This window comes from Vipera ursinii (genome assembly GCF_947247035.1).
Source record: "Vipera ursinii genome assembly, chromosome: 8".
Taxonomy (NCBI): Eukaryota; Metazoa; Chordata; class Lepidosauria; order Squamata; family Viperidae; genus Vipera; species Vipera ursinii.
Genome location: NC_139519.1, coordinates 25,948,783 through 25,963,943, shown reverse-complemented (window position 1 = coordinate 25,963,943; position 15,161 = coordinate 25,948,783). Strand labels below are relative to the sequence as shown.

General features: G+C 47.5%; 1 protein-coding gene across 6 annotated transcripts in view; it reads left to right on the top strand.

Moving 5' to 3' along the window:
- The window catches only part of SIK3 (SIK family kinase 3), a 43,911-nt gene that overhangs the window by 6,385 nt on the left and 22,365 nt on the right, over positions 1 to 15,161 (top strand). The window contains exons 2-3 of one of the 6 annotated variants that reach the window (XM_083368508.1): positions 7,541 to 7,673; positions 8,264 to 8,632. The exons of 3 other annotated variants lie outside the window; for them this stretch is intronic. In XM_083368508.1, the coding sequence (XP_083224634.1) occupies positions 8,630 to 8,632 (3 nt within the window). In that variant the 5' untranslated portion in view covers positions 7,541 to 7,673; positions 8,264 to 8,629. Of the gene's footprint in view, positions 1 to 1,391; positions 1,468 to 7,540; positions 7,674 to 8,263; positions 8,633 to 8,704; positions 8,883 to 15,161 lie in introns of those variants that run through there. 2 more of the 6 variants (XM_083368509.1, XM_083368507.1) reach the window with 2 other exon arrangements.

The following is a 15,161-nucleotide window of genomic DNA, read 5'->3' as shown; positions in this document are numbered from 1 at the left end:
CTTCACTGAGTGTTGTTGTAAGGGGAGTCTATTGGAGGAAATTAGTAAATTTACTTGAGAAGGAAATAGTACCTTGATTTATACTAAAGGGGATTACCTGGGTGTATGCAACTGTGGAACAAGCTATTTTGGAGAAATGTGTGAAATCTGTATCAGTGGAATAATTGCATTGGCATTCTTCAGTTTAGAAGTGGCACGCAGACAACCGGAGTGCTTTAGATTTTGATGAAAGCAGATTTGAGTTGAAGTCCCGTGTACCAATGCCTTTTCATTTAGGTTGGTGGGTGAAATTTGTAGTCGGATATATTTGGAGGTCCTGAGGCTGCAGAAAGAGGGCAGGTGCTGAAGCAGCAGTGAGTCTCAGGCACCTGGAACAAGTAAGTGCCAGTCAAGCAGGGAAACTGTGTGGACTGCAAAACAAATGCCTCCCAGCTTTCACCATGGCAACGAGGGTACCTGTGGCTTGGGGAGGAGAGGAAAAATCCAATAGGGTAAGTTGGGGGGGGAGGCAAAATGGGAGGCTGGCACAGTTTTGAAATTGCTTTCATAGCCAGAATCCCCTGCACGAGGCGAAGCACTTTATGCTCTGGGTTATTGGAAGATTCGGAATGGGATGACTTCTGCAGGGACAAAAAATGTGCTTCCAATAGAAAAGAATGTATGTAGCCACCGTGACCAATGGCAAAGGGGGATTTATGATCCAGAATTTCTAGAGGCAGCAAATTCTACAACTTTTTGAAGTCTTTTTCTGAAGCAGACGGAAATTGAGGGTGCTATGATAAATACAGAATATTGATTGCATTTCTTGGATGCAGCCTAGACTGCATTTGCCTTGTCTGCGGCCGCATCGTGCTTTGGATTACATTCATCTTTTATTTATCTCATCCTGTTCATCCTGTTTTGATTCACCAAGATGCACAGATCACTTATTTATTTATTTATTTATTATTTAGATTTATATACCGCCCTTTCCCGAAGGACTCAGGGCGGTTATGTATTGATATGTATTGCTTGCCACTGTCATCTGTCTCATTCCGCCGTCATTACGCATCTGTTTCCCATCCAAAGTAAGAACTTTATCTTTGTCTCTGCCGGAATTCTTCCTTTTGGCATCTTCTCACTGTGGGGCCCATGAAAATCCTGAAACTTGGTACTGGCCTCTAATGTGTTTGCTTCTCCTCTTTGTGTCTACCATAATAATCATATTTTCTAATATTGAAGAGTGCAAGACCTAGAACAGAGGTCCTTTATGGTATGCCCCCTGACCCCCTTTTTTCCCTTGACCCAGAACTATTGGTGTGTGCGTGCATGTGATAATGATTGCTCAACCAGTTCTGTATCTGCCTAATGATATTAGAGTCCAGCCCACATTTTGTTGTTCTCTTTCTTAGGATTTCAAAGGAGACTCTTCCGATGCTTTGCTGAACTTGTGATTACATCCCCGACATTCTTTTGGTCAACTAACAGGTTACTCTATCTAAAAAGCAGATCAGCTTGTTTGGCGAGTCTTGTGTTGTTTTTTTTAATAAACATATGCTGGCTTGTGCTAAGATATGTTGTCTTTTTAAAATATTCAGAAACCGGCTGCCTCAGAGGTTTGTCCAATCCCTGCCTCAGCCTGCCTGGTCTCTTGTGGCCCTGGCCCTCTTTCCTGCCCTTCCACTCCCTGGGCAGATGGGGGGGCTGCTCTTCTTCCAGGGCTCTTCAGGGAGGACAGAAAGGAGCCCCCCCCCCTCGGCTTCCACCTCAGGGTTGTGGATTTGGCCGCGGGTGCTTAAGTTAAAGAGTTGTAACCATTTTAGTATTTAACTTAGTTTGCTGCTTCAAGTGGTCAGTTCCTCTGTCCTGACCCACTTGAACAGGGTTCCCCTTTGGGGAGAAATCCAACACAAGTAGGAATTGAGGTGCATTGCCCTTTCTTGGCCACCTGTTGCCATCTTCTCCGGACAGAAGGCCCATCCCTTCCTTTCTCTCTCTCCCAGTACTATTGCCAACTCCCCACCCTCCTTTTCCTTACATTTCATTTCCCTTGCACGCCTTTGTTCCCTTTGTGCTTTATTTCTGCAGATACCGTACTTCCTTAGTGATCCCACCCATCTTCCATTTCCTATAGATACCCCTTTTATGTCTGTGCCTGAGCAAGGGTTTCCTAAGCTTTCCCCTCCTCACTTTTCTTTTCTTTCTCCTCACGGCAGTGATATGCGATTGTCCTTTTTGGAGAAGCTTCGTGGTCTTCTGTACTTTCCTCTGCCTGAGGATTCTCTCCTGCCTCATACGTCTTCTTTAAGGCTTGCTGAACTGGGCTCTTCCCTCGTAGAGTGTGCAAGTACAATCCTGTCCCAATGTCATTTGCTGTAGCATTTGTGAAATCCAAGGTGATAAGATGACTTTCTCCCAGGTACCTGTTGTTTTCACTTGCCCAGTCCTAGGATAAGACCTAGGACAGCAAACCTCCTTGCCTTTTTTTTCTTTGGTGTTCTGGAAAATGTGAACAGTTAGCGAGACTGAGCTCTCCCTAGTCCAACATCCTCACCACTCCCCCACACCAGCTCTTATCTAACAGTTCCAAGAACTCAAATGTCCTGAATTTATGTGTATGTGTGTGTATTGATTATTGTGAGAGTGTTCAGCCTTTTTTCAGACTGCAACCCATGGAGGAACCAGGAACCATTTCAGAACCTGATTGCTTGGTGATAATTCTCATTAATGGCAAGACTCAGCTAACCCCTCCGTGGTCCCTGACAGGTGGATTTATGGCTGGTTTGAAGTGATGCTCAGACCGTTCCTTAACAAAGCAGAGGGAGGTTTGGGTCGAGACAGCAGAGGAGTGTCTCTTGCAATTGCAAGTGTTCTTCAGTGTTTTTACCTGTTGTTTGGGAAGGACTTTTGTCACCTTGTGGATGGGACAGTTTTACAGGCCTGGCTACTGTCTGCTTGGGACCACCAGACAACTTCAGATTGGAAGCAAAAAATACTTTCCCAAAGAAGGTGACTCTGTATTGTTGTCAAGAAAATTACATGGATGTGTCCGTGAAATCACTAGGAACCTGATATTGACAAAGGATTGGTTGAAGATGTTGTATTTATGCAGGCAAGTAATCAAGTAGACATGTATCGGACGAAGGAAAGCTGGCTCCGATTGTTTTGTGAGTAGTGATGCTCCTCAGTTCTAGGAATCTTTAGCAGAAATATCTTTGTATTGTTTTCTCTGTAAATTTGAAACGATGTTACCGTTCAGTCTGTTCCGACAGGATGAGGGAGCAGGCTGTGTGAAATATAGATCTGCATCAGGGGTGCTAAACTGCCGGGTCATCAGGAAACTGCCAGCAATGGGGGAAAAGCTCCACTGTGTTGTGCGATATCACGTGACACGTCTGATCTATATAAATGGGTATAAGGACTCAGAATGTTGTTGAAGGCTGTCACCGGACAACACTGAAGTGTGTTACGTCTTTCCAGATAATGTACACAATCCAAGGCAGCCCTGGAGTTGGAGGTGCCTTCATTCTTCTAAGAGAATGATGATGATGATGATGATGATGATGATCCCTGTATTCATGAACGGCATAGTCACGGTTTCTTGACCAAGCCAGAATTGTGTGAATCCAGACCCTAACCCTGTCATAAAGAAGCAAAAGGAATTTTGTAGGGCCTGAGGCTAGCTGTAGGGCAGGTGGGGTGTCCTGTTTCTGGCCGTACTGATCACGGTCCGAACGGCTGGAACTGGATAACAGAAGCCTGATTCTTTCAGCTGGCTGAAGCACCCTTGGCTTCTCTTGCAGGGAACCAGCAGCCAAGGAGGGGTGCAGTGTCTTCGTAGTACATCGTTCCCCGCTGCCACCTGGACTAGTCTCCCTTCCCTCTAAGAAGTTGGGGCAGGCAGCCTGAGCTGGCAGCCATTCTAGTTCTTGACCGTATCACCAGGCCCAGCTGCTGTGGTTCCCCAGGCTGCTCCTTCCTCCAGGGGGAAGAGAAGACCCTCCTGGTGGTTTTCCTGGGGCGGGGGGGGGGGGGAGGTGGTTCTTTAGTAGCTAGGCTGCCAAGTCAGTCAAAAAGTACCTTGCCTGAGTACCTTGCCAAGAGATAACCTGTTATCTGGTGTCCCTTGTAGGTAGGTCCCCTTGTCTCCTCATAGCAGCTGGATGCAAATCTGATTCCCCAGCAACACACCCCAAAGACCTTGTGGGTGGGGGGAATGTTTTTCCCCAGGCTGTTCCCTGCCGGGGGCAAAGCCCTTCTCGGCCAGAGGCCACCCTGGCCTGCTCTCTTCAAAGACTCAGAAGGGTCTTGGTTTTTTATTGTTAATTTTAAAAAAGCCAGGAATGTCCTTCTCTAGTCATGAGTATTCTTTTCTTTAAAATAAAACTTTTTTTAAGTCATATTTTCTGAAATGCTACAGATTCCCCTATAACAAATATCCCACATTATAATATTGTGAATAGAGCAATGGACGTTTTTACCCTTTGATTTCTAGAATTATTCTCGCTCACAGTAGAATTTCCCAAAATAAGGAAAGGAATTGTATAGCCAGAGAGGCCTGTTGGCAATTATCACGGTGACTGAGCTGAATTTGTGCTGTGAATTTTGATTGTGTGACCACAGAAATGCTTCAATGACTATAACTTTGAGGACTGGGCACGAGCACCATTTGTTTAGTGCCAACGTCACTTCAAATGGTTTCTGAACAAGCAGTCATTATGCGAGGACTACCTGCACGGTCTTTTGTTGTGGTGGTCTGACAAAAATGGATGGAGTTCATGGTTTCCTGAAAAAGAAGAAATAAAGATGGGGCAACAACCTAGGAAGCCTTGTAAGGAAGATAGGGTGGAAGTGAAGGTAGCTTGCAAGGACTGACAGATACAGAGCATAGATTTATCCCCTTTTTCCATTTCTTTGGCTTATGATATCCGTCTTCATTTCAGTCAGATGATGTAATGTGACTGCAGACATTTAAATTGCCCTCTCCCAGGCACTGCACTGGTATCACCGTTTAAGTTAAATGCAGCTGGGTTGTACGATGGAGGGCTCAGGCTGGGAAAGCTGGTGCCATGGTTTCTTACCCCAAGCAGGGAAAGAGGACGACCAAGTGTGATCAGGGTCTGGCATTTCCTCAGAAGCAAAACAGACGTATGTAACAATGGCAAAAGAGCAACTGGTCCCTATTACATCCTCCAGAACACCTCACCTCCTCCTTCCTGCTCAGGTGCATCCGCTGCTGTGAATGGCAGCCTCTGGAACCTGCAGTTCTCCTCAGAGTGATCAAGATGCCACACAGCGCTGGGGCATCATCATTTTCTGCACAGCAGAGACGGAGAAGTGATGCCTGAATCCGATGCCTAGGACGATGGGCATCTTTGGCTGTTTTCCACTTGCAGCTTAGGCCTGGGATGCTTTTCTGTATAATTTTTGTAGTTTCACCCTATTCAAGTTGCAACAGGAACCAGCAATTTGGGAGTGTCAAGATCCTGCATTTGGGCCAGTTGCAGATGTTTTCAATTTTGACAAAGGCTGGCTGGCTGGCTGGAAGTAGCGAGGGGGACTGTACATCTGTCTGTGCTAGTCTCCAGATGAGAGGGAGCCTGCGAAAGGCAAAGGTCCTTCCTTACTAGTTGTATAAGGATCTATCTAATGAAGGTCACTAACATTGGAAAAAGAATTTATGTACCTTTTCTGAAGAGTGTATCTTGCATTTGCTGTCCATAATAAATAAAATAAATAAACCTTTATTGTCAATGTACAACATGTGTACATTGAGATTAGCTGAGCCTCCCCCCGTGCTCTCTCCCCCCAACACACAGTGACAACAAACCCTCCATCCCACCACACCATGTGAAGCCACTACACCACACACCTGCCTCCCAAGTCAATTCTGCATAAGATTATGTCCCATTTAAAAGCCTAACAGCCCACGGATAAAAGCTATTTTTCAGCCTGTTGGTACGGCTGGCTATATTCTCCTACCGGATGGTAGGAGAGTAAAGAGATACCGTCCAGGGTGTGAGTCATCCCTGAGAATCTTCCTCACTCTTCCAAGGCAACGAGCCCTGGCGATGTCATCCAGTGGTGTCAGGGAACAGCCCACAATGTCTTGTGCTGTGCTCACCACCCTCTGTAATACTTTCCTATCCGCGGCTGTCAGACCAGCATACCAAACCACAATACCAGTAGCTGGGTGTTTAAAACTGGACCATGTGCCAGTTCAGATATTTTCTAGCCCTGGTCTCAGTTCGTGATTATCACAGAGGTTGTCTAGCCCACCGAACGCATAAATCAAAGTTAGAGACTCTCTGGCTTCCCAAGTATGCCTTGGCCCCAGACCCACACCGGCCCAGTCAGCAGGGTCAGTTGTCCAGAATGACGAGCCTTTCTAGGACACGAAGATGGCCTGTTCTTGGGGATTACTGAGAGTGGTTCCCCCATCATTTCTGCTAGCTCCCCCATCCATTTGGGCTTGGAGATGCGGATTTGCTTATATTAGCCAAGTCTTCTTCCTTGTTTATCCTCAGGCAGAGCTCCCCTCTCCTTCCCCCAGGAGCATCAGGAGGGGAGTTTTGCCTGCTCACCATTGTCCATCCCATGTTCACAGATTTGACCCTAGAGGACTCTAAGTGGAAATCTTTAGGCTCTGGCTGCTAACGCAGGATCCATTATTCCCTCCTCCCTCCCAGTAGTGAATATTATTTATGAATAATAAACAGATACGTAAGTAATAAGCCTCAATGAAGCAAACAGTGTAATATTGGGAGAACTGATTTCTGTTAAGATTTTTCTATTTGAGGAAGACATTTTAATAATGCTCTAACTAGTCCCGTCTTTATCACTTCTTGTGCCACATGAAGTTGAGAAGGGATTAAGAAAACAGGTTTATATACTTCTGAAATAAACATGTATCTTTAGAAACCTGAGTGATTAAAATGTATGGGGAGTAATGACATCATAACACTGATGTGGCTGCTCTCTTTGGCGTATGTGTTAAATCTCCCCCCCCAATCTACAGAACTGCAGCCCCTCTGTGGCCCATCAGAAAAGTTTTGACAATGGAGAACCCAAACATGGGTCTTCCCAATCCCAGAGAGACAAGAACACAGTTTCAGGTAGTTAAAGCTTGAGCTGAAAGCGTGGTTTAAAAATGCAGAGCGAGTAATTCGACCGGTTTAATAATAATACAAAAAGAGGAACTCTTTGTGAATCCGTGGAATAATTGCCTAGCGTTGCAGTCGGAATAGCAAGCTAACACCTGACATTTAATTTCACTCCGGAGACCGTGTGAAGAGCCGTATTTGAAAACAGACCATTTTAGCTCTGTCTCTGTAGCGGCAGGAGCTGGAATGGGGGGGAGGCCTTGCCGTTAAGCAGCCTCTCTTGATTCTCCTAGGAGGTGATCCGTCATCTTGCCTGACTCGTGGGGACCATCAGCTGTACTCTGTTGAGATTGCCAAGTCTCTGTGTTTTTGTGTTGTGTGTCCTTGCGGGTACCCAGACGCTCACCCTGTGAATAGAGGCTCAGTCTCCGTGCGCAAGCTTCTCTCTCTTTCTTTAGGGCTTCAGACAAAACACACGAGAGGGAGCAGTTTTCCAGCCTGCCCAGGGTGTGGGAGCCGGAAGGTCAAGGGTGTTCAGCTTTAGTTTGCAACACAGTGCAGTGAGGTTGAGACTGACCTGGGCTCTGCTTGGTGAGTCTCCTCTCTTCCTCGTCCTTTGGCTAATTTGCCCCCTCTGTTCTTCAGTGCTGTGTTGTGGTGGGGCTGGCAGCAACCCTCAGCCGTGGGGGTTGTTGGGTGCGCTCTAGGCCTCTCCCACCTCTGTAGCACGGAGGGGTAGATCCAGCACTTTAATCTCCTGGTTTTTCCTTTGCAGTGATGGAGCATTCCTGCCAAATGAATCATTGTTACTGTATAGAGCTTGTCCTGTAAACATGTGCATTTTTATCGAAACCTCATACAGTAGCAATTTTTAGCCTGTATCCTGGGCTGCTGTCTTGGCACAAGTAGAGGACAAATGGAGGTGGCGTGTGGTGTGGGGGCTACGGCTTGCCCCTCGGTTCCCCTACATGTTTCAGGGCTGAGGCACCTTCCCTTCTGCAGGACTTTCTTGAGGCTGAAATAATTCTTCCTGCCCTCAGTGCAGCACCTGCAGCCAGACCTTTCTTAAACAAAGAAGGCCAAACATTGTGGGGGGGAGGACTGGGGTGGATGTCAAATTCTGGCTGATATGATGATTGTTGCAGGAACTTAGAGCTCACCCTGTCCCTTTTGTCTTGTAGCCTGCTTTGCTGATAAAGGAATATTTCAGCCTGAGGGAAGAACAGAATGGAAAACTCTTTGTTTAACCTTGAAACGAGGCTCAGTTTTGCACACAAGTCTGTATCGGACAGCTTGGCACCAAGCAGCACTGCCAGATGTTCTCCTGTATTCTCTGCCAGTCCAGCGCAGGGAAGTCTCATTGTGTCTGCAACTGGCCTGGCTTCAGCTTTCGGGAAATGCAGAGCTGAAAGAAAGGCCGTTGGTCCTGACAGGGGCAGGCAGCAGCTGAGGATACCGATGCCTCCTTCAGAGGCTTGTAGATCTGGAGCGTCCAGGCTGACCTCAAAAGCCTTGGAAACAGCACCGAACGAAGTTGAACAACTGGAATGGTTTGTTTTAGCCAACCACTCAGCCTTAATTTTTTTCTTTTCTAAGTGTTACCCATTCCTTCTAATGTGTTGTTTGCAAATCATTCATACACGTGTCAAACAGCACTGGGCCCAGGATTGAGCCCTGAGGCAATCGACTTGGTTCTGCTCTTCTTCAGGTTCATGTGAAGCCGTTGATGAGATGCCGGGTCCTGGTGATTTGTCTTTGCCTTTCAAAAGTGCCAAGCAATCTTTGGGTGGGCCAGAGGAGGTGACTCTTGTCTGTCTCTCTCTCTCTCTCTCTCTCTCTCTCTCTCTCTCTCTCTCTCTCTCTCTCTCTCTCTCTCTCTCGTCACCCTCTCTCTCTCTCTCTCTCTCTGTGTGTGTGTGTGTGTGTGTGTGTGTTTGCAGAGGATCAGCTGTGCGGCCCTGAGCTCCTCCTGGCAGCCTGGCTTTTGCCCTGGGAAAGGGGATCTTCTCTCAGTAGCAGCTGAGGCATTTTTGGGCCTGATGCAATAGCTCTGGTGGTTAGGACAGCTCAGCCGAGCATCCCTGGGAATGGCGCCTGCCGCCTTGGTCTGCCAGGAAAGGGAAGGCGTTTCCTCTGCTGCAGAGCGGACGTTGTCTGTTCGAGGGCGGGTCTCAAAGGACAAGTCAGCTTCAAATGGTGGAGGAGAAGAAGATGGATTTGCAGTTCAGGTTTTTAAAAAAGCCCAGAGCAGAGAAACCCTCCAGCAGCCACGCTGCTTTTGTCCTTACTTTGGGAGCTTCTCCTGGGCAAAGGGGAAAATCAAGGATGGTGAAAAATGGGTCGCCAGAGACTCTTCGCTTCTGTGCTTGCTGACCTCTTTTTCTGGCCTAATTGTCTCTTTGATTGGAGGACGCATTTCACCTCCCCCGAACCACCCTGGTGGGTGGGTGGCTTTTCCGTGGGCAGGCTCAGCCTCTCCTCTGACTGGCAGCAGGGCCCTCTCCGGAGGACAGAGGAAGACGTCCCAGGGGATGAGTTGGGCGGCCTGGAATTCCCGCAGGCTCCCTCCTTCAGTCTCCTCAGCGTCTTAGGGAGGGCCATCTGCGTCACTCTCTTGAAACTCCAGCCACGGTGACGATCTTAGGCGGCCTCTGCTAATTGGCTCAGTGCCTGCCCAGCACGGAGCGTCACCGTGTGGGAGGAGAGCTAAGCTGCAAGGCAGGAAGATCTCGTCTTCTTAGTGGCTGACGAGGCTTTGGGAGCCTGCAATATTTGAAGAGCCTCTGCAGAGCTCGTAGCCATCTCCTTTCAGTCCTGCAAAGGGGCTCCTGCCCCAGGGACTGCAACTCCAGTGCTGCAGTGAAAATGCTGGCAGGTTGCGAAGTGCCAGACAGGGACTGGCCTTCCCTGTGCCCCCCTCGGCAAAATGCTGGCCTTTTCCAGTTCTGTTCCGTTGCAGTTGTAGGAGAGGTTTTCTGAGCAGCTGCAATTCAGTGCATCAGCTATCCTAACCTTTGGGCACTCTAGATATGAAGTATAGCTACACCAGAAGGAGCTGCTTTGTTTTTTTCGCTGGTAGAAATTGCCAGCGTTTTAACTTCTTGGAGTTAAACCCACAAAAGTCACTGGCTAATAAGGGATAGAGCCTCCTTGTGCTTTTCTGACATTGCATTCCTTGGACGTTTTCTTCTTCACTTTTTAAAATATAGTAACAATAAGGTAACTGTTTCCAAAATAATTACATTCTAAGATGTTTTTGTTCAGACAGAAGCATATTTTATCTTAAGCAGGGAAGAATAATTATGGCTAGTAGCTGACAGGCTTGACTATGGATCCTTAGTCAGTAGTTCACAGATCTCTGGGCAGCTCAGAGGCTGCTTCCTAAAGGTTGGCACTGAAGGAAGCAGGGTGAGGGTGGCAGATTTGGCTCACAGGATGGGAACAGCCCTTAAGGGACAAGCCCGCCTGCGGATGTTATAAACGTTGGTCAAATGAGCAGGAATCTGGCAGACACGAACTGTTGATATAACCAAGGTCCTCAAGGTGTCATCTTCAGTAGAGACTCTGTTAATCTTTCCTAACTGTTGGCTCAGTTGGACTGTAGTTTGTGGAATTCCCAAGTAGGTTGGCTATTTGGGGGGAAGGAGGCTCAGTCAGACCAGCTTGATTATGACTGTTGTTTGTCTTGCTCGGTTGGTGTGATGTGTGAACCTTTCTATTCTATTATCACATTCTGGTCTGTGCAAATGAAGAACATTTCAGAATTCTTTGAGAATTCTCTCCAGGTGGATGATTCTGCATATGTTGCTTATATAGTTTTCAGAAAGCCTCTGGCAAAATCTTTAATCAAAGATTTTTAGCACAATTAACTGTAATGTGATAATAACTAAGTTCTTCTGTGGAACAATAACTGATTTAAAAAATGGAGTATAAATGACAATTCTTACATTGAAGGCTTATGATGTCTGCTTTCAATGCTTCCTCAGATTTTTTGAGACTATCATGAGGTAGAATAAGGTGACCAAGTTTCCTGAGAACATAATATTATTGGTGCTTCAATAAAAAGAAGCCACGAAGAGAAGAGCGTCAGAAGTTCTCTCTCCAAACCAGGGGAGTAAAATGAAAATAGAAAGCGCGGTTTAGAATAAGCAAGTACAAATTGATGCACATTGGCATAAACGTTCCTGAGTTCAATTAAAAGCCTAGTATTTTCTGAGCTGGCAGGAAAGAGGCTGGTTGAGAAGCTTTAGCCCAACTTGTTGGGGTGTCAGATTTCCTGTTTGGAATCTTTGGGAAAGCGACTGTGGCAGCAGCTCAGAGCCACGTTTTCCTCTTGGCAAACTACAGCTCTTAGCATCACACCTCACAAGCATTATGGAAAAGATGCGGAAGGGGCCAGCCAAGTTAATACCGGAACTAGAGAGTTCTTTTTCTTTCCTCTCTTGTAATAATATACTAGGATTTGGAAACATTGTGGGACTCGGTGATGGGAAATTTATGAAAAAGAAATGCTTTCTCATACAGTAGAAATGCAAACTCTAAAATTACTACTGGTAACAAAACATTGGGGGGCTTATTGTTACCATTGGCAATTGCAAATATGCCATTTGCTAGGAAAGTGTAATTGCCTTTATGAGGTTCCTGTCTGTTCAGCCCGAGAATGTGGTAGTCCGTTGTCAGTGTCCGAGGGCATTGACCTTTGAATCCTTTGTGTCATTACAATATATATTCCTTTTAAAAATTTCTTTCTGGGAAGGAACTTTTCAGTGAAGATGGCGCTTCTCCTTTTTCCTAGCTTCGGTGTTTAAAAGATGCTATGCTTTTGCACATATATATCTATAGACAGGACAGTAAAGGAGATTTAGGTCCAGATTGCCAAGCCGGCAAGGGATTCTTGCTCAACATATTTAAGTTAAACCAGTATATCATGGACGTGTTTCTGCCTCCTGGCTTCCTCTTCAGACCAAAGTAACCTTCAGGTTGAGAAGCTGCTGTTAGCAGCCCCCGCCAGTCACTTGGTTTCCTGGCTTGAGTGGGGTAAAAGGAGCAATTAGATGCAGTGACAAATTCCTCTGGAAGGGATTGCCGGTTGGGGTGCAGGCCAAGGAATCCCACGCATTTTCCTCCTGAAAGTGATCCAGTTTAACCCTTGCGCTTTGGGAGGTACCAGCTAAATCCCGGGGCCTGTAGCCCGAGAGCACACCCTGGGACGCGTCCCAGCTTGTACATCTGAAGGGTGGCGGGTCCTTTAGTCGGCTTGGGTGTTGCAGAGCTGAGCAAGGAGAGGAGGTCTTTCAAGCAAAGGCTGTGTCTGGCTTGAGATGAATCATTCTCCTGAGGTGAGAATGAAAATGCTTTTGATCATCCAAGTAGAACCGGCCAGAATCTATAGGAAAAGAATAGATTTAAAAATTTTGCTGAAGAATCTATATTTCTTCTGCAAGGAATGTGGCAGAAGTCTTTGAGAATGGATTTTGAGGAGCACAGTATTAAAATGTACCAGCCACCCAATAAAGTTAAATTCATTGGAAGGAGAAGTCAGCTAGAGAGGTGGTTGGACCTTTGGATGACAAGGAATTAAAGACTGACATATTCACGCATGTGTTTGGACTCAGATACGCGTGTGTGTGTATATATAGAAAAAAAAAGCTCTCAAATGCATGTCATTTTCGAGCAAGGAGTCGTGAGGATAAGAAAGGAGTTGGTTGGGGTAAGAGATCCTGGGGAGTGGCCCTCTCTCAACGGTTGGCAAAGGAGAAAGCGGGGGGGGGGGCCCAGAGGGGAGGCCACCAGACCGCCTCCCTCCTTCGGGATGGGACAAACTCCTCGTGGCTTACAAGGGCGAGATTGCTAAGAGAGGCAGGCCCAGCAGAACTGAGGGGAGGCCCCCAGGAGGCCTTCGGTGATATCAGCGGTTTGTCAATCCTCCTCCTGGCAATTCCAAATTGACACTATTTAGTATAACACAGCCGCCAGTCTCCGAGGAGGCTGCTGTGCAGATTAGGCCAAGGTTTAGCCAAGGCTGTCGTTCCTTTCCCCTTTACCTCCCCCACCCACTTTATCAGCTCTGTTCCAGTGCTATAATCAGGGCGACACCGGTCACAGGCGGCTCGCTTTGTCTTTCCTGTCCTTTGGCTCCAGGTCCCTGGCCTAGGGGAGCCTGGGACCTGGGTTCAGGTCAGCAGGACCATTTCCCAGGAGCCCTGGCCTGCCTTTGAATTCTTCTGCTGCTCCGGCAACCTGTCACTCCTCGGCTGCTGAGCAACTTTGCGTGGCATTTCAGCTCCTCACTGATGCTGTGCCAGAGCACAGCAGCCATCCTGGGCTCCAACTCCATTGGCACCACGTTCCTTGAGAGAGAGGTTACCCAACGGCTGGCAGACTGGCTGGCCTGCTTGGCAGCAAGGTTGCTCCTGCTGGCTTCTGCTTCAGGGAAAAGTGCAGAGGCTACTTGGTGACTTCATAGCCTCTGTTTTATGAGTACACCTTGTGTTTATTACATTATTTGATCACTGAAGGTTTGGCAATTGAACGTGGATAGATTTTAGTTTGACTTTGTTTTGGCAGTTGTGTCATACACACTCGCTTGATTTTGTGAAATACGTTTTCTCGCAAATGGTTAAATGCTGCCTCTCTTCCATCACAGCCCTGTTCAGTCATTGCTGCCTTTAGTCTCCAAAGTGGGCGACTTCTGCAGCTTTCATGGCTCTGATAACTGCCAGGTTCTTCAGTTCTCAAGAGGTTCTTCTATGAATTGTCTGCAGCTTTTCCCAGGAACTCTTCAGGGCCTTTCTTCCCATTTCCTCCCTCTTTAACAAACTCCATTTAAGTCTCTTATTCTTTTTTTTTAATCCCATTTATATCCCGCCCTTCTCCGAAGACTCAGGGCGGCTTACAATCTAAAGCACAAATCAATGTGCTTAGCATTAGCCTTCATTCTATGTATATGCCTGCTTATTAGGGCTTTTGCCCCGCCCCGCCCCCCAAGCGGCACTATTACAAAGACAGCTTAATTGCCCCCAACAATCTGGGTCCTCATTTTACCTACCTGGGAAGGATGGAAGGCTGAGTCAACCTTGAGCCTGGTGGGACTCGAACCTGCACTAATTGCAGGCAGCTGGTGTTACTTAAGGAGGCATTAGCCCACTGCTCCACCAAGGCTCTTATTCCCTGCTTCCAATAAGTTAACTGAAAGAAATTCCTGTGAATGAGATTTGGACAGTTTTAACAGCGTTCCGTGCGCCTTTGGCGTCATGCCAGCCACATGACCACAGAGACGTCCTGGGACAAGCGCTGGCTCTTCGGCTTTGAAACGGAGATGAGCACCGGCCCCTAGAGTTGGAAACGACTAGCACTTGTGTGCGGGGGAACCTTTACCTTTACCTTTAACCCTATTTTACCAGTGCTGACAGACTGTCAAGAGAGACGTACATTCCACTCCCTAATGCATCTTAAAAGTTTTCCTAATTGCTAGGTGAGTTGATCAGGGTGCTTGGGCCAGCTGGCTTCCTTCGGTCGGCCTGGCCTTTTGCAGGATCCTCTGCCCCCACGCCTGTGTGCCCCTCTTTTTCTTTCTTACTGAGAAGTTCAGGGCTGCATCCATGGGAGATGGTTTTCGTCTCCCTGCCCACGTGCCCTGATGAATGCGTGGGTACATGTGTGGGAAAGCAGCTCGGAAGACAGAACAGTCTCGGTTGGATCATCATCTGCTTTCTGGGTTGTGCTTCCTTGATGGAAGTGCTTGAGTCACCCTCACAGGCTGCCTCCATTCAAAGGAGCTTTCCTGGGCAGCTGCGTCCAGCAGGAGACACCTGGTTTGTCAGAGAAGCAGCCTGGCTCAGCAGATAACCCAGAGGTTGCCCTTCCAGGAATGAGAGCGAAAGGGAGGGATTTTGCCGCCTTCCCCCCCCCCCCCCGCTCAGTGATGCCCTGATTGTTGAAATCTCTGCAAAAGAAGGGTCACCAAGAGGCAGTGTGAAAAGCAGCAGTTGTGCTGCCTGGGAAGGGAGAGAACGAGGGGGGTGGGGGTGGGGGCAACAGTAGGAGTGAGAGGAGGCGGGCAAGGGATGCCCACAAGCC